This window comes from Pygocentrus nattereri, chromosome 12, assembly GCF_015220715.1.
Source record: "Pygocentrus nattereri isolate fPygNat1 chromosome 12, fPygNat1.pri, whole genome shotgun sequence".
NCBI classification, from domain to species: Eukaryota; Metazoa; Chordata; class Actinopteri; order Characiformes; family Serrasalmidae; genus Pygocentrus; species Pygocentrus nattereri.
Window position 1 is genome coordinate 26,215,559 of NC_051222.1, and position 19,423 is coordinate 26,234,981.

The 19,423-nt window shown below is 38.2% G+C and overlaps 1 protein-coding gene across 2 annotated transcripts in view; it reads left to right on the forward strand.

The window, feature by feature from the left end:
* nt5c2b (5'-nucleotidase, cytosolic IIb) overlaps nucleotides 1-19,423 on the forward strand; it is a 47,790-nt gene that overhangs the window by 15,584 nt on the left and 12,783 nt on the right. Inside the window, exons 4-14 of one of the 2 annotated variants that reach the window (XM_017712165.2) lie at nucleotides 8,462-8,579; nucleotides 8,730-8,825; nucleotides 9,118-9,209; nucleotides 10,089-10,146; nucleotides 10,752-10,845; nucleotides 12,129-12,182; nucleotides 12,274-12,357; nucleotides 12,485-12,526; nucleotides 14,379-14,486; nucleotides 16,209-16,275; nucleotides 16,556-16,726. In XM_017712165.2, the coding sequence (XP_017567654.1) occupies nucleotides 8,462-8,579; nucleotides 8,730-8,825; nucleotides 9,118-9,209; nucleotides 10,089-10,146; nucleotides 10,752-10,845; nucleotides 12,129-12,182; nucleotides 12,274-12,357; nucleotides 12,485-12,526; nucleotides 14,379-14,486; nucleotides 16,209-16,275; nucleotides 16,556-16,726 (984 nt within the window). Of the gene's footprint in view, nucleotides 1-8,461; nucleotides 8,580-8,729; nucleotides 8,826-9,117; nucleotides 9,210-10,088; nucleotides 10,147-10,608; nucleotides 10,651-10,751; nucleotides 10,846-12,128; nucleotides 12,183-12,273; nucleotides 12,358-12,484; nucleotides 12,527-14,378; nucleotides 14,487-16,208; nucleotides 16,276-16,555; nucleotides 16,727-19,423 lie in introns of those variants that run through there. The other variant, XM_037543201.1, reaches the window with a different exon arrangement.

Consider the following 19,423-nt stretch of genomic DNA (forward strand, 5'->3'; position numbering starts at 1 on the left):
CTTTTAGACAGTGTAGGCTACAAAAATACTAACATTTTACATTAACAAACATGTTTCATAGTTAATGACTTTTGTTAGAAAATGGAGCTCAAAAATGTACTTCAAAAACTTTACATTAAAACTGTATGTAAATATGTTTTTATGCAGTTTTATATAAAACCGATATGTAATATGAGTCACAGACAGTGTTAAAAGGGCACACAGTGGGAGTGGAGCTTATGTTTTCAGTATGTGGGTGCAAGAGAGAAAACCTAGACACAGACTAAAAAACATATAAAGCCTACACTAACCAAATACTTAGAACTGTAAATGTGTTACTGTAAAAATATTACAGTAAATATCTTAATAATCATGCAGTTAAAATTGTCACTACTTTGTAAAAAGCAGCAACAGTGAGGGTGTGTAAATTGTAGTTTTTATTTTATTCTGTTGCTGAATTAAAAATGTGTTTTATGTGATAACAAGCAGTAGTTGGTCATGTTGAATTCATCAGAGTGTTCTCACTGGCTCTTGAAAATGCATTGCAGGATTTGATGGAAACGGCCTTTAGCAAGCAAAAATACATAAATGTATTAAATGTAAAAAGAAATGTTATGATTTTTCAAATAATTTCTTGTTTTCTTGAGGCTTGTCTGCATAGTTGGCTCACTGAACTCCTACAGAAGCAGTGTGAGTCCAGTGTGCTTGGTCCCTCACACAGAAACCTCACTCACCAAACTAATGTGTTGTTTTGGGCAGGGCCAGAGCTCCATGCATGAGTCACATTTGTTTGGTTAGAGTGAGTGAAATTATGTGAATGAGTGCAACTATTTTGTTGAACTGTGATAAGTTTTTATCTTTTCCTTTTGCTGTGAGAGTGAAACAGGTGCTTCTTCATTCCCTCCTGTGTCTCTCACAAAACCGAAAAAGCAAGTTTGATTGAATTTACTTGATATGGAGCGGGACACAAACACCGACTACAGAAGTGCTGGTTGTTTGCACTCATCTGCAGTCTAGTAACGCTGTAGGCGAAGCATTGGGCCAGACTACAGAAGTGTGTTTTGTTTGTCTTTGTAGCATCAGATATGCACATAACTGACAAAAGGCGCTTTTATTGGCAAGATGCTGAATATCAGCTCCGATTATCCGTCTGGCCAATAATCGATCAACCTTTAACTTGAATTTAATGGCTGCTTTGACCGAAAATTAAATACATGCTAACTTTTGTCCAGCACTGTATCTCCAGTACAATACAGTACAATACAATACAATACAATGAATCTCAGTCTGTATTAATCTGTTCTCTGTCCATGTCAGTAATATGGGTGTCTGCATGAAAAATAATCCTATTCATGTCTCTTCTGAGTTATTGTTGGCCTCTATGTCCAACCAGTAGTTCGAAAGTCAGGATTCTGGTGTTGACAGCAAAGTGGAAATTGGTTACATTCACGCATTGCATCTAAATGTTGCAGTTGTACGTTGAGACAGTGTTTAAGGTCAAGGTTTTTAAAAAAATGTGCATCCAGATGTTTGATGCAAGACTGGTTTCTTTCTGGAAATCAGTATTTAGATGCATCACACATGTTGTTTTGTTTTGACTTATGGGTGTATGTTTCATGCTCTGGCTAAAGTGATCCTGGCTATCAGACAGCATTCCTACTGGCAAACGTACATGCATGCTTGCGAGGCATACTTATCTGTCAATGAGTGCATCTAGCTGAAGGAGGAGATAACAGCTTCTGTGGGGCCAGACTTCTGCTGTCGAACTGTACCAGAGGAAGTCCTTTCATGAACCATGAAGAGCTTCCATAGACATCCATTCATTTACAATGCATCCAAACCTGACCTTTAGTATGGCAATAGCATATAACAAAAAACTCTTTGAAGAGAACTGATACAAACCAAAAAGTATATAAATATAAGAGTTTAAAATTGCATTTGTTGCATTATTTGTCGTGTTACGTTTGGACAGTGTATGTAAAAGGATCAGCATTGGATTCCTTGGTTTCATCAGTTCAACTTCACATAGCTCACAATTGTGTATATTTCTTGTGATTTTTGTTCATGAACATTATTTCACTTCAATACCTATCATGCTATACACAGATATAACCTTTGGTAACCCCCCCCCCACCGCCAGCAATAAAGAAATGCAGTGATGTAGACACTAAAAAATACAGACATGATACTTTGGCTTCCTAGCAGTAACTTTAGCTATCTGCTAACTTTTGCACTAACCAACTGGTGGTAGAAAAATAAAAATAAAATAACAATAGTGAGCAGTTCATATTTGACAGCTTTGACTTCAGCTTTACTGACTGATATAATTATTAAGTGAACAGTTTGACTACAACAATTTAAATATGTATGTCTTATGTTGGTTATTGGAAATTTAAGCTGCTTGAAATTGGTTGTTGTAAAGAATGAAGTTTATGCCTTTTTTGTGATTAAGAGGTGGCAACAGTACCACAAAATTCAGTCATTTTCAACTTGTGATCCAATTTGAGCAGCTACCGGTTGATGATTAATGATGTGGTTACTAGTTAGTTTAAAATGCTGTTGTAAAATGATTTCACCTTTGATATGCAGGCATGCTGCTTGTCAATGACATGCTTTGTTTATGGCACCTCTACAACAGTGGCATAAATAAGAGTGCAAGAAAGGGAAGTGGATCAAGCTTAATACATCCAGTCCATTAAAATATACAAGGATCATTTCTGATTCCAGATAAGATTGCTGTGTCCCTACCTTACTGTATACACTGTGATTCATAGAAAGAATCTGAATCATTAAAAAATAAAAATTGGTAGATTGGACTGATTGATCAGATATATTGACGGAATTTAAAACCTGTATCTTACATTTTACCCAACGCCTGCAGGTTAATATTGAAAAGTGTTTTTGGAAAGTGGTTACCTATGACTGCTTGCTGTGACAACAGTGTGCTATGCAAAAGTAAGCATGACCTTTGCCCTTTTACCTTGTGTGAGTTCCTGATAAGCCTATATAGGACATTTTTCAATACTTGACATGCTGGCTATTTGTACAGAAGTATGTCAGCACAACCAGCCACTAAAAGTATAAAGGCCTAATTAAAATATTATTAGGCCTCGTTTCCCAAAATAATTCCCAGCATAATACTAACACCTTAACTATTAGAAGTATTCAAAGAGATTGTTTTGTTTGTTTGTTTGCCTTTTAATAAAAATCAAATCAATTTTATTTGTAGCGCTTTTTACAACTGGTGTTGTCACAAAGCAGCTTCACAGAATTCCAGTAAAGACAAAGTTTTGACATGAATGTAAAACCCCCAAGTGAGCAAGCCTGGGGCATCAGTGGTATAGGAGACAGCGGGTAGCAGGAGAGCTCGACAGTCAGTCGTCCGTCCAGCCAGACAAGTGGGCGGTCATTTACTCGGAAAAGGGCAGGGAGATGGAATTAGTTCTATTCTGTTTGGGTGTAGGTAAAACAGAGGAATGTAAACATTTCCAGAGTGTGGCTAATGACTCCAGCAGATCTGACTTAACAGCTTAACTAAAAGGAGAGAACCAGAAGGACACACAGACACGGGAGCACTCTGAAACAGTTTGGCATCCCTCCGCTCCACCGTCCACAAACCTGAGTAACCATGTGCGAGCGGCGTCTCTGTTTACTGTAATACCCTGTGTCCATGGACCCCTGGATCTGCTGCCTTTATCTAAGGGGGAACATTACCTACCAAAAGCTAAACTGAACAAGTGAGTTTTCAGCCTAGACTGTGTCTGAGTCCCGAACATTTTCTGGAAGATCATTCCAGAGTTTGGGGGCTTTATAAGAAAAAGCTCTTCCCCCAGCTGCAGCCTTATGAATTCTAGGCACTGTTAATAAGCCAGCACTCTGTGATCTGGGTAATCGTGGTGGCTTGCAAGGTCTTGCAGGTACTCCAGAGTGATTCCATGCGTGGCTTTATATGTCAATAAAATAATTTTATAATCAATTTAACAGGCAGCCAATGAAGTGATGACAGAACTGGACCGATATGATCCAATTTTCTAGTTTTAGTGAGGACCCTGGCTGCAGAGTTTTGAACTAGTTGAAGTTTGCTTAAATTCCTGCTAGTGCATCCTGACAGTAGTGCATTACAATAGTCTAGCCTAGAAGTAATAAACGCATGTATTGATGCTTCTGCGTCACACAGTCCTCTATTTTCTTTAATTTGTATCATCAGACTTTATTCTCTGATACAACAAAGAAATAAAGGTAAGTATTTTTGAACTACAGTTTCATTTCAAACTGTGCCTTGCTTTCAGTTCCATGGATAGGTTAAGCAAAGAACACGAGAGGGAGTGTTATCGCAAGTATGAGCCGAAGGCGAGTAGATCATCACAGCCGTGATGTTATTCACAATAACACACAACCTCGAATGTTCCATTGCTTCTACACAGCAGTTTAATAAATGAAGTAAGAAACAAATCAATTCTGTCGTGAATGTGTCAATATATTTTAATGTTTGCAATTCCTTCTGCCAAATTATATTTCTTTAATAAGCAGCTTGTTGCTGCGTCAGAGTAATGAACTCCGCTCACTCAGGCAGTTCACTCTCCAACTCCTCACACAGACCAGCTGACAGTTTGGGAATTTAGTGTAGTCTCATCTTTAGAGTCTGACCAAGTTGGCTTTCGGTCAAATGTGATCTTAACAGTATCCATTTTCTGTATGTGTGAGTAAAAAGTGAGGAGTAAAAACGTTCAAATGGCTTAAGCGCCTCCTACAGCTGTCAAAGTCGTTGCTTAGCAACGGCGTCTCAGCAATGTGATACATAACGTGATGTTATGGCAAAATAACTGCATGGCTAGAGCACTTCTCAACCAATCGGCTTGCATGGCCAGACCTCGTCATACATTGTCTTTTCCGCCGTTGTTTTAGGGTTAGTTGGTCTAGGCTGGTTCTAAAAAGTCAAATGCTAGTTTGTCTTTCTGCTTTCCATGATTTTGCTGATCTGTAGCCCATTGACTCATTAAATATGTTTGCAGAAGTGACTAGGATGGGGTTCTGCATGAGCACCAGATCAAAGATCAAGAGGAAAAAGTTCATTCAACTATTCGGTTGCAGCTTTAGTTAAACAGCACATAGTAAGCATCACGATGAGAGTACTGATAAACATCAAGCTCCAGATAATTTGATACTCTTAGATGTGTGGATTTAATGGAATAAAACTTTCAGCATCATTTGGTATCAGACAACTCATTCTTTACAAACGTCTTGTTTGCCAGCTAAAGGGCACAAGGTAAAGTAAGTTAGACAGACTTGGCTAGTAACAGTCACCCGGTTAGAATTTGTCTATTTCTCTTAAAGGCTGTGGATTGATTGCCATTTCAGTGTGAACTTAAGACATGTATGATCTAATGTGTTTTTTCTGTGGTGTTTAATTTACTACAGTTCAGTAATGGTGTCATTAGTTGGCTAAGTAGCTAAGACAAAAGGCTACGTACAGTGGAATATGCCAGTACTTCAGTGAAATATGCTGGGAAAAAAAAGCAGAATCTGCCAGTAACTGAGTGAAATATGTCAGATACAGTGTTTGATTAAAACATTGCATGCACTCTGTGTTAAATGTGCCAGAGGCTGAGTGAAAGTAGTGTGTCAGACTAGTGTCAGTAGTGTGAATTGATCCATGCTGGCAGTAAGGCTACTTTATTATTATATCATTGTTTGGCATCCCTCTGGAGTTGTATACTCCAGGTATACTCCCTTTTCATTTGTGTCACTTTTAGGCAGGACAAGTCTGAAGAACACAATAAAACTGTAACATCGTTAATATATTGCAGTGTTTGTATTTGTAGAATATAAATAATTAAATAACACTGCCAATATGATGAAATTATCCCATAATGCAGTGTGCAGTGATGTTGATTCTCGGTACCTGTAAGTAAATCTGAGTGTCGTAGGTATGATAATGGATAATCAGTGATTGATTATTCTTCATTTCATATTCATCAAGCTTGATGATTGAAATGATAAAGATGGACACATTCAGAATAGTGTATATCTTGCTTTTTATCGATTTTTTTTTTTTTTTTTTTTTTTTTTTTTTTTTTTTTTTTTTTGTGAATATATAAACAATACGATTTCAAGTATTACAAATAAAAATCAATAAATATAATGAACGTTTTGTGACTGCAATTTGTTTTGCACACACAAAGACTAATCAGTATCCTTGGGCAACATTTGTGCTGTTTAGTCTGTACTGTGTTTTTAGTAGGCACTGTTTTATTCTGATATGTGGCCTTTTTGTGTTATTTTTATAGCCTTGTGCACAAATACTGTTCACACAGTGGTAGACAGAGAAGTCATCTAATCTAAGCTCCTATTCATTATGGATCTGTGCAGATGTGAGCCAACAAATAAGTTTCTAAGTGGCATAGTTCTTAGGTATAATTATAAATATGAACTCCTGCTTTTACAAACATATTTTCTCTTCAGAATATTTACAGGCTGCATAGCTATAATGTGCTGTAGCATAGTGCAAGGTCAGCTTGACCAACTGTGGGCTGTCAAACGGGTGCCTATATGAGTAGTGACTGAAAGGAAAAGAGGCTCAAAATAGGTTTCTTTGTAGCAGTGCAGAGCTTAAGAGGAGATGCATAGAGACATAGTGAGGGAAAGGGGAGGGATATGTGGGGCCACTATTTGGACAGAAGAATCTGGCCTGAAGTAAAGACTCTGTAGGATTTCACTGGCGAGCTGCCTGTGCTCTGCTAGGTGCAGCACTGCAGGAGGACCTCTGCCTGTCCTCATTGCACACACAGTCTTGTTTTTCTACAGTATCGTGTTGTGGGGTCATAGGCATATACTGTATATGTAGGTCATATGTATATCCCATATATTAATTTGATCAGTTGTTGATTTTGCACAGTAACGCACACGCATCTGTAGAAATGAGGATGTAAATGAGGAATTTGGGTTTTATGCTTTCTTTGGGTTTTATGCTTTCTTGCTCTGTGATCATGCACATAGAGGGTCATATGTTTGCTAGATAAAGAGTTGTGAAAGATAAATAGAAAGAAAGAAAGTGATCTACATAGTTTGAACCCTTCATCCTTCTGATGTCGTCAGTACTATGTTAACAAAGATTAAACCCATCTCTTACTGAGGCAGACAAAACTGTCATAGACAAACATTTGACGATAACAAATTGAATTTTATAAACATGCATGGTTCAGCCTCATGTCACACACTGATCTCTAGAGGCCCTAGTGCTGTTCCCTGAGGCAGTCCGAATTGCATCTCTTGTCTCAGGAGATCTCCCTCGCACTCCTGCACTCCCACGACCTAAAGCAGCATCAACAACCAGAGCAAACACATTCCTCTTGCCTTCCCAGCATGTGACAGGAGCTGGATTGAGTGTCTTTCCATACTTTGCCAAAGCTATTATTGTTTTGTTGATGTCCTTCTTATTTTTATCCCAGTTGCATTCGAGTACCAGCATCGAACGGCAAACCAAGGGCTTAGAGTTCTCAGCTGGGTCTTTTGTCTTCGAAATGTTACCAGGCTCTCGCTTCACATGGGTCTGAAGCTTTAATTGGGTTTAAATGTGAAAGGGTGAATGTATCCGGTTTCGCTCCAGATTAGATCACAGAACATTCAGGGAGCCTGTTAAGCCAGTGTGAATGTGTTTTGAATACTTTGGTTAGCTTTGCCCTACCCTGTGGAAAGACATCACAGTGTGGGACATCCTAGGTTCTGTCCCCTAAAATAATACTCCTGTGGCTGTTCTTTGAAAAATGAGTTTATTTCTGGTAGCAAAGCCTGTGTTTTGAGAATAGAGTACCAAATATAGTGCTTCTCAGGAACAGACTTAGCACTGAGGGTGTTTACATTTGTGACAGACTGGGTGATGTCATTTAACGTCTGTATTTAGAATGCAACAATGTGGAAACCATCTTTCCTATATATAATGCTTAAGCAGCTATAACTGGAATCTGGCAATAATTACACGTGGTTTAACTTACTTGTGACTTAGAGCTCTACAGGCTAAAACAATGCTGCGCATTGTAGGCTAATGTAGTTACAAATAGGCAGTAGTGTATCATAAACTATGATATGAGTTAACTTTTTTCTCAATTCCTGTTTTTTGCTTGAGCTGTTGCATTTAAAAGGCACCTCTCTCTGAGCCTTTACTCTTTTTTTTTACTAGACATTGTTTTTGTTTTTAGCATTGTGGAATATTTCCAGAGATGATCAAAGTTAGGTTCAGTTAGTATAACATGACACAAGCTTTTTTAAAGCAGTGAATCTTGACTTAGTAGATCCAGTTTATTGTTACTGGTTTGTTGTGATGGATTGAGTTGACATATATTGACTTAGTATATAGACCTTATTATATATTATATATATTATGATTTAAGGAAATCGTTATTAAGCTTTTTCTTAGTTGAGCAATCATACACAAAGTCACATGTCCGATAATGTGCAATAAACCGTGCATTATGTTTTGTTTTAGTGTACAAATCTCCAGAATATGAATCCTTGGGTTTTGACCTGACTGTTGAGCGACTGGTCTCAATTGGCTACCCCCAGGAGCTGCTTAGCTTTGTCTATGACCCCTCCTTCCCGACTAGGTAAGCTGCTCTGATATTATCAAACAATATATTGATTGAGCTAAAAACTTCAAAGCTTCCCTTTTGATAGTCACAGATCAAGTTTCGTAAAGTTTAGTGATTTCTCTAATAAGCTTTTCTGAAAACATTGTGTCCTCCTCTCTGCTCCAGAGGTCTGGTATTCGACACCATGTATGGTAACCTTCTGAAGGTGGACGCCTATGGTAACATCCTGGTCTGTGTACATGGCTTTAACTTCCTCCGTGGGTAAGAAGACACTTGTCAGTTTCTGTTCATATGTTAACTTTGTGGACAGGAAATCCTTTCTATTGAATTACACAAGTCTGACAGAACTTTTCTAGAACTGTTCACATCATTCATATTCTCTGAAATTGGTGACACTGGTTTGCTTACAACACCTAACCTAATTGTTATGGACAATTGCTTTGTCACCATCAAATCCATATTTTAGAAACCTCTGTAACATATTTGTTGTAGTACTTCTGCATAGATGAGCTATATTTGTTCAAATTGCTCATACATTTCTGCTCTGTGCCAGGCCTGACATCCGAGAGCTCTACCCCAACAAGTTCATCCAGCGTGATGACACCGAACGCTTCTACATCCTCAACACTCTCTTCAATCTTCCAGGTGGACAATAAGTCACTGCCATTCTTCTTCTTTAAGCTTTTTCAAATAAAAAAAAACTGTATGTTCTGAGTTTTAGGGAATCAAGAGAAATGTGGTCCCATTATAGACAAATAAGCAAATGAGTTGAAATTGTCATGGCGAAGCCCTACTTTGTTTTGTATGGACTTACCAAACTTTTTCTGTTTTGGTCCATTTTGAAATGAAATACTCTGGCATGTCCCAAACAACTGAACCATGGTCAAAAACTGGGGGTCTTGAAAGTCTGGTTCATTTAACTGCTGGTGGGGACAATTTGTTTTATAATAGTCTGTACCAAATGTGAGAATTCAGCATCAAAGCACACTTTTCTATTCTTTTATTAACTTGTCAGCTCTGTACTGTCTGTATAATCTGTCTGTTTGAGAGACTTGGTTCTTGATAGATGCTCATATCGTTCTTGGAGCAGGAGCTGTTGCTCATAATGGCAGCGGCAGAGCTTTTTTGGCGTGTACTTTTGGAATGGATTCAGCCACCTGATTGGTTAATTTCAAATTGATCAACCATTCAACCACAGTTGAACTATGTCTGAAAACAGCCTTAGCATAGAAATGAAAGCCGCTTTCTATAGGATTTTATTATGAGTATGTTTCACATTTTTATAGATGGAATTGCGCGTTCAGTCCCGGATGGTCCGGCCACAGTTTCATTTTCATTTTGCGCTGCTCTTTTTGAGTTCAAAGTATTTTTTGAGCTTGAAGTAATTCACCGTAATTGTACTGTATGTTACTAATAAAAAGGTTTGCCAAGCCAAACAGTTGTAAACTAGAAAGTAATAATCAATTTACAATCATTTATACTCTGTTATTATTATATATCCATATTTCTCTCTCCTTCACACAGAAACCTACCTCTATGCCTGCCTGGTTGACTTCTTCTCAAACTGTGACCGATATGCAAGGTGAGAATTTCAACCCTAGTACCTCCGAAACACAGTTACCTTGGACACCGCATCCACATGCAGATGATTCAAACTCCATATCTCTCTCTCTCGCCCGCACATGCTGGGAGAGGCTTGTCAGTGGTTTGTCTATCAGGCAAGTCTGTCACTCGCTGATAAGCAAATCGCAGTGTGGCAAAATCTTTTTACAGCATGCTTTAAAAAGGAGCCTTTTACAGTAGTGCAGTTGTAGTCCACTGAACTGTGTACAGGCATGACATAACAAAAAAACTGAAATGCAATCAATAATGATAACTGATTGTATAACATCTGTCTTAACAACAATTTAAGCACACAAATGTAGTGGGTAATTAATAACACTCATAATTTAAATGCATTCAAGCCTATACAGACTTAATTGAGTGTGTGATTTGTTCTGGTCTGGATGCATGTCCTCTGAAATGATTGTTGGTCCTTTTAGGGGGAGAGGGCTTTCCTGTTTGGCTCGGAACAACCTCAAACAAGGGAAGACTGTCCCATTTAAACCATGTCTGACTGTCGATAGTGTGTGTTATCTGGCCCGGGCTCAGAATCTTAGCCTTGTCTCCTATTTTCCAACCCTTTAGCTGTGAGACAGGCTTCAAAAACGGAGACCTCTTCATGTCCTTCAAGAGCATGTTCCAGGACGTACGAGACGCCGTTGACTGGGTCCACTTTAAGGTAGCGGAGCGGAATGTTAAAATGATAATGTACAAGAGCTGGTACAGAATGACAAAATGGTCATGTGCAATAGATGTTAAAGCCAAGACTTGCCTCAGAACTATCACTGCATTCGAACCCCACCCACACTTTTATGGATATTTTGGAACGTATTTTCTTTTATTTCCTTCTGTTTTCTGTGACTGACTAAAAGAAATTTGAATACCTCCTGCTAAAATTACATTTTTTAAGTGAAAATAAATAAACACATCCTCTACAGGGAAGAGACATTTTCTGTGAACAATTCCTTTTATTTTGTTGTTTGATATAGAGGAACTAACAGTAAAGAACACAAAATAACCTCTGAAAATAACAATTTTTCTTACAATTTTAGTTCACTGTTTCCATTCATTTACATATTTAATTTAACCTGTCTAACATATTGAAAAAACATAAAATGTGCCATAACTTTTGCACTATGTTACAGGGGTAGGTGAACGTACTGTTAGGAGTGTTGCCCAGTGACGCTTATTGGTTTAGTATACTGTGCTTGCCCAGCATCAGCATGAGTTTACTCAGTGCAGTTTTACTCAGTGCAGTTTTACTCTATTCCGTGTTATTCAATCTGCCATAGCTGAGGACCGGATAGTTTCAGTAATACACATTTGATTACATGTTTAGCTAATTTAGCTTTAGTATGTCATTACAATGTCAGTCCGTGCGAGAATTCCTCTTATTGTGTCACTGTTTTTGTTTTAAATATTTGTAGACATAGCCTGTTGTTGTTTAAGCAACATGCCGTCACATGCCCTCACCACAAGATCGTTCTTGGTATTTCTTGCAATAAACATGCTTCTTCATTCTTTTTATGCTGTTTGTCAACCTGTTTTATGGCATGTTATTGGCTCCTGGGATGTAATGCTTGCAAGGTTTTTTACTTTTTTTTGTATTCTTGTGTGGATGGAGAATTTTTTAAAATGCTGCTTGTTTGGGCAAATTTATTTTTTTAATGTAGAGAGAAAAATGTGCTTTCATAAATATCTGGACACATGTGAACAAGCTCTCAGTAATGTCATTGGCTTCCAGCAATAATGATGGGACACATGAAGCTGCGTTAGCTAGAGCCTGACTGATATATTAATTGTTTGCTAATACTGCCTGATGTTAAGGTGCTGCAAATCTCATCTGCAAATATCATCAATTATCATGTGAATTATTAGATTACACATTGAAATCCATGTTGCTCTCATTTTCATATCACTCGAGCCCTACTGCGTAATGTAATCTTGAACTCTTCTCCACAGGGAACTCTGAAGGAAAAAACAGTAGAAAACCTAGAGAAGTATGTGGTGAAAGATGTAAGTTTGCTTGATCTTTTAAAATTTTTCTTTTGTATTAATACAACGAAAGCAGTAGACCTGAATGTGTTGTGCGTTCTCTTTTCCAAAGCCTAAGCTGCCGCTGCTGCTGAGCCGCATGAATGAAGTTACCAAAGTGTTTCTGGCCACCAACAGTGACTACAAATATACAGATGTGAGTTTACAAATATCACGCAGCTGTTTCAACACACATGATTACATACAAATCTAAATGCATACATAAACTTTTATATAATTTTCCCAGAATAATGATCCTCACACTCTTTTGTGTTTAATTGCAGAAAATCATGACCTACTTGTTCGATTTCCCTTTTGGGCCTAGGGTAAGTCTTTTATTTGACTAGTTTATGTGAATTTTGTGAGTAGTTACACTGGTCTGCAGTTAGCACTGATTCAAAACCCAGTATTCATATCAGGCTGATATCAGCAGAAAATGCTGGCACTCATATAGGAAATTAAAGATAACATAAGAACAATGAGTAGCTAACTTTGTATTACAGTACAATTACGTCATCTTAGCGATGCAAAAATGTAGGAATTCTGGTTAGACATTCAGTATTTTTTAACATATGTGTCGAAAATGATGCTGATATACAGAACTGTGTGAAAATTTTAGGCATCTAAGCAAATTATTAAACAATTTACCTCAGCAGTGAGTTTATCACAATATACATTATAATAAAGTCATATTCATAATTCAAATAAACATAAAATTAAAAAAAAGAAGAATTTCTTGGGTCCATATTTTTCTTTGACACCTTCACAGCCACCACAGAGCTGCTTTTTAACTACATATAATACTGGGCTTCCTTGAGGAGAGGCTTGAAAAGGGTTAAACAAACACAGTAACATCCATAAAATGACCATTGAGATATATGTATATATATAAAATGTGTGTGTGTGTGTGTGTGTGTGTGTGTGTGTGTGTGTGTGTGTGTGTGTGTGTGTGTGTGAAAATTCATTATGAATTAATATTCAATTAATATTCTATAAGTTTTGTTTATTCAAATATTAACACTTTTCTCAGCAAATAAACATATAGTACACAAATAAATAGATTTACAAAATGTGTCTTGGGTGCCTAAGACTTTTGCACAGTACTGTACAAGTATTTAGTATGTAAAAACTGGGACTAGATCCTCCTAGAGTTACAAATTCAGCAAAGTTTATTTGCACTGTAATATACATTTCTTGTGTGCGAAAGGGTTCATTCAAAAAATCATAATGCTATGTTTTTGTATTGTTGGCTATGTATGTCTTTATGTAAAGTGGTAGAGTATTTGAGCAGTTTTGGCATGCCATTTTTACATGGCCATCTTCATTACATGTAGTGATTCATTTTAAAAACACTGAATTGCTGTATTAGTTGACACTAAAGCTAGATTCGCAGATGTCCTGGAAAACCTTGAAAACCTTGCGAGTTTTAGTCTAGATTTCCAGTTATGAAAACACTTGCACAATCAGAAAATTGATAAATTGTCCTGCAAATATTAGTGAATTCCTGGAAAAGTGTAAAGTTGATCCATTAAGCCATCCAAGAGTGCAAATTTTTAGCCACTAATCCCTAGTTTGAGTGTGCATTCATTGTAGTTTGGAATGGTACAGTCTTACATCTGGTAACATGAGGCTACAATAACCCACACTAGCTTGTTGTAGTTCCCGTCTAATATTTTATTGGAACTTTTGATCAAGTGATTGGTTGAGGAACGTTTTGTTTTAGTATGTTTCAGCATAGCATTCGGTTAGATAAGAGTCATTGAGGATTAGTTATTTACTTAATTTTTAAAATATCTGCAATTGTGTGTTATTGTAAAATGACCTTTTGTGAGCAGTAGTGTATATTTGTCCTTGAAAAGTCATGGAAAATGATTTCCTAAAAAGGGTGAAAACTAGTGGTGTAATGATACAAAAATACAAGATTCAATGTTTTCGATACAGAATAAGAAAATATCTTTCACATTTATTTGTTTGTTTGTTTATTTATTTTTTTGTTAATTCTTCTGTTTCTTTCTTTTTTTGTCTGTTATTACCATGTGTATTCGTAACACCCATACTGGGAAACCTGTTAAAGTTTCTGTATTGGCATTGTATCAGAAAGGATAAAGTGGCATTGTGCCATCACTTTTTGCAGTAATGTGGTTTCACTCTAGAAAATTCACTGTGTATATTCTATAGCATGGCTCTCCTCATCGCCCATGGCAGTCTTACTTCGATCTGATCTTGGTGGATGCACGAAAACCGTTGTTCTTCGGAGAGGGAACTGTGCTGAGGCAGGTTGATACGGTGAGTTCTACGCATTCTCACACAGTCAGCAGCTTCACTACTCCACCATCTGTAACATTCTAGTCTGCTGCACAGCATGCCTCCTCAGTGACTACCTATTGGCTTGTCAGCACATCACAGTATTGAGTGTTGCTGAGGACATAAAGTGGAGAGTTCATAGAAAAAACCTCCAGTCCGAGTACAGAACTCATAGAGAGTTCTCCTCCTGCTGGCTCAGATCAGTTTGCAAGTCTGAGAGCAAAGATATGTTTGAACTGAACAATGTATGGTTGTTATTTTATTGAATTTTACTAACTAGGATTTTGTTATTATGGGCATATAATGTACTTAATAAATTGCTGCTTAACAACACCTTGAAACAGAAGCAAAAACTTTCTCAACTTAAATGTAAGTTAATCTAATTAGTAGGGCTGGTCCAGACTTCATATATGCGTTGGTATATCCAATTTTAATCCCAAAAACAGTATTTATGTTCACAGTCAACATTATTTTAAGTGTGTTTGTTATATTGTGATATTTACAAATAAGCTGAAATGGGCCAAGACGGAAGGCACGTAGCCTTGCCTACTGAGCAGTACTTGGATAAGACTCACAATTACATATTTGAGAGGATTCATCAAACTTGTTATACCTCCCTGTTATAACACCCTAAATAATTTAAAGTGCTCCCACATGTGATTTCTTCAGCATTTTTGCTCTATTGGTTTCGGTGGCCACATGGAAAGACATGCAGTTTGTTGGACTTTGTTGGACAGCTAAGTGATGTGGATGTTGGGCATTAATTCACAATGCATAGCTAAACCAGCCGTTTAAACCACCTCGGTTTATTTTTAATATTTTCCAGATATTAACAGTAAACTTTCTATCTAAAGGCTTTTGCTGATGAAGTTTGTTGTAGTCTAGGCTTTAAATTTTGGGATTAAAAAAGTGATGAGTCTGAATACTAAATACAACAGCAACATTATGAATTAATATTCAGTTATCCAACTTATTTGATAAATATGAAATAGAATGAGAACAGTGACTAACAACAGTAAACAATAAAATATATTCCTAGTCATCACAATAAACAATTCGTCTACAATGCAGTGTAGTTTAATTGTAACGGTGGGGAGTGATGATGTGGCGGACGCATATGGTGAGATGAGCGAGATTTATTCAGGGCAAATCTAGGGTCATGGTCATAACAGTCCAGGTTCAGGGAGCCAACCCGGAAATAAGGAGGGCCAGACATAACAAAAATGAATACAAGAGGGCTAACGAGGGTTCACAAGACACAAGTGGAAAACAGGTGGGAACAATCAAAAGAGGAGACAAGAAACAAGGGGGTAGAACCTGCAGGAAACCAACCAAAGAAGCACACGGACATGTAAACAGAAGCACATGGAGGAGTGGGAGGGGCCAATCGGGACATTAATGTAGTTCAGTTTATGATATGGTTACTAAGCAACATTACAGTCAAGGATTATTTTATATTAAGTAATAGCACAATGGTTTTTGATAACTTTGCATATTAATACAGAATTCAGGACATGTCTGTGTTGTATACGTGGAGTATTACACAGTGACTTCAGATGTGGCTTTGCCAGTCACTGTTTAGATTTTGGATTATCCGTTTTGTAAACCAGGACTGTGCTTTGCAAAGTACTGGGACATTGTCATTTGTGTTTTTGCATTTATATATCTCTGCCTAAATGCTGAACACTATATTCTCTGTTGTAGACTACCGGACGACTGAAGATTGGAACATACACTGGACCTCTGCAACACGGCATAGTCTACTCTGGAGGTGACCCACACATGCCATACGTAGCTTATGTGGCCATATGCCTCACACCCAATAAATACTTATCCACACTCTGAACACTCTTTAATACTCTGCACATTCCCTCAACACACTTCACACACCCCCTCATACATCAGAAAGTCACATGAATCCTTATAAATTACATGCTAAAGATGACACCAGTTTTATTTTCCACTTGTTTACATCTCATTGTGCTCTTTTCAGTTTTTCATTGTCACAGTGTTGTTGTTGCTGAAAACCTCTTTTTGTCCTCATTGTTCAGGATCCTCAGACATTGTGTGTGATCTGCTGGGTGCTAAAGGGAAGGATATCATCTACATCGGGGACCATATTTTTGGAGACATTTTGAAATCCAAAAAACGCCAAGGCTGGAGGACCTTCCTAGTGATTCCTGAGTTGGCTCAGGAGCTGCACGTCTGGACAGACAAAAGCTGTGAGTCCTTGCAAAATAGAGATAGTTCTACCTAAAGGATGCTTATTCCAAAATGGATGCCTAAATGAGATAGTGAGCACTGGGTGTCAACATTAAATATGTTTTTGGTACCGACCAAATCTCTGCATTGACTACTATAAGTAGAGTAGTCAGTCTGCATCACTGAGGTAAACAAACGTGGTTGGTGTAAAATCTAAACGGGTGTTAAATTACTTTCTGTAAGCAAGTTTCTGATGTAAACTCTATTTTGCATGTCTTTGTGGTTCATAAATATACCTCACAATCATTTCTGGTTTAAGCTGCACCCATGTTTGATATGTAATTTAAAAGTATCAAAAAGTATCAGAATCAAAACATCTTAAATGATTCCCAGCCCAGGGGTAGTTTGCCTAAACCTGTTGCATTGACAGATTGTCAGCTTGGGGTGTTTGAGTGCCTTGCCTCTATGATATGCAATACCATTGACAGAAGGAGGGGTGGGGTTAAACTAGAATACAGTGGAGAAAATAAATATTTGATACACTGCCGATTTTGCAGGTTTTCCCACCTACAAAGAATGGAGAGGTCTGTAATTTTTTATCTAGGTACACTTCAACTGTGAGAGACATAATATAAAAAAAATCCAGGAAATCATATTGTATGATTTTTACATCATTAATTTGCATTTTATTGCATAAAATAAGTATTTGATCACCTACCAACCAGCAAGAATTCTGGCTCTCACAGACCTGTTAGATTTTCTTCAAGATGCCCTCCTGCTCTGCAATCATTACCTGTATTAATTGCACCTGTTTGAACCTGTTACCTGTATAAAAGACACCTGTCCACAAACTCAATCAATCACACTCCAACCTCTCTACCATGGCCAAGACCAAAGAGCTGTCTAAGGACACCAGGGACAAAATTGTAGACCTGCACAAGGCTGGGATGGGCTACAGGACAATAGGCATACAGCTTGGTGAAAAGGCAACAACTGTTGGCACAATTATTAGAAATTGGAAGAAACACAATATGACTGTCAATCTTCCTCGGTCTGGGCCTCCATGCAAGATCTCGCCTCGTGGGGTAAGCATGATTCTGAGAGGCCAGGAATCAGCCCAGAACTACACGGGAGGACCTGGTCAATGACCTGAAGAGAGCTGGGACCACAGTCTCAAAGATTACCGTTAGTAACACACTGCGCCGTCATTGATTAAAATCCTGAAGGGCACGTGAGGTCCCCCTGCTCACACCAGCACATGTTCAGGCCCGTTTGAAGTTCGCCAATGGATGATCCAGAGGAGGCTTGGGAGAAGGTCATGTGGTCAGATGAGACCAAAATAGAACTTTTTAGTATCAACTTCACTCACCGTGTTTGGAGGAAGAAGAAGGAGGAGTACAACCCCAAGAACACCATCCCAACCGTGAAGCATGGGGGTGGAAAAATCATACTTTGGGGGAGCTTTTCTGCAAAGGAGACAGGACGACTGCACCGTATTGAAGGGAGGGTGGATGGGGCCATGTATCGCGAGATTTTGGCCTACAACCTCCTTCCCTCAGTGAGAGCATGGAAGATGGGTCGTGGCTGGGTCTTCCAGCATGACAATGACCCAAAACACAGCCAGGACAACTAAGGAGTGGCTCCGTAAGAGGCATTTCAAGGTCCTGGAGTGACCTAGCCAGTCTCCAGACCTGAACCCATCCATCCATCCATTTTCTAAGCCGCTTCTCCGTCAGGGTCACGGGGGGGTGCTGGAGCCTATCCCAGCAGTCTTCGGGCAGAAGGCAGATTACACCCTGGACAGGTCGCCAGTCCATTGCAGGGCGACCTGAACCCAATAGAAAATCTTTTGAGGGAGTGGAAACTCAATGTTCAGCCCGAAAGCTGAAAGAACTGGAGCTCTGTATGGAGGAGTGGGCCAAAATCCCTGCTGCAGTGTGTGCAAACTTGGTCAAGAACTACAGGAAACGTCTGACCTCTGTAATTGCAAAGGTTTCTGTACCAAATATTAAGTTCTGTTTTTCTATTGTATCAAATACTTATTTCATGCAATATGATGCAAATTAATTATTTAAAAATCATACAATGTGATTTTCTGGATTTTTTTTTTTTTTTAGATCTCTCACAGTAGAATGTACCTACGATAAAATTACAGACACGTCCATTCTTTGTAGGTGGGAAAACTTGCAAATCGGCAGTGTATCAAATATTTATTTTCCCCACTGTATGTGGACTTCAGTACTTGTTTAATGCTGTGTTTAAATTGGGTTGGGAACCTGCTGTTTAATCACTGTTAAAGTCATATTTATAAATGTTGATTCCAGTATAAGTATTCTCCAGACCTCCATGCTTTCTTTTCAGCGTTGTGGGTGTCTTTCAGCACTCACCTAAGCGGATAACAATTTAAAATAGGCTGACAAGTTTGTTTTATACCACAGAGCAACAGTGACAAAGGAACATTATTACAGTACTTTTGTTCTTTTACACCAGTCACAAGGGAAAACACTTTGGGAGTGCCTTAAAAGCTTACTGTATGAGTGACCGCTCTAGCAGTACATGCTGCAAGTGGCTGATTGACATAGCGTATGGCGTCGATCAGTGACATAGTTACCGCTCTTGGTCTAAAACAGCCTTCACTTTACACAGCTGTGCTCTCATGCAAAAATTAAAAGCAAATGCTCAGTTGTGTCGTTGCCTTGTACAACATGCTTTTATTG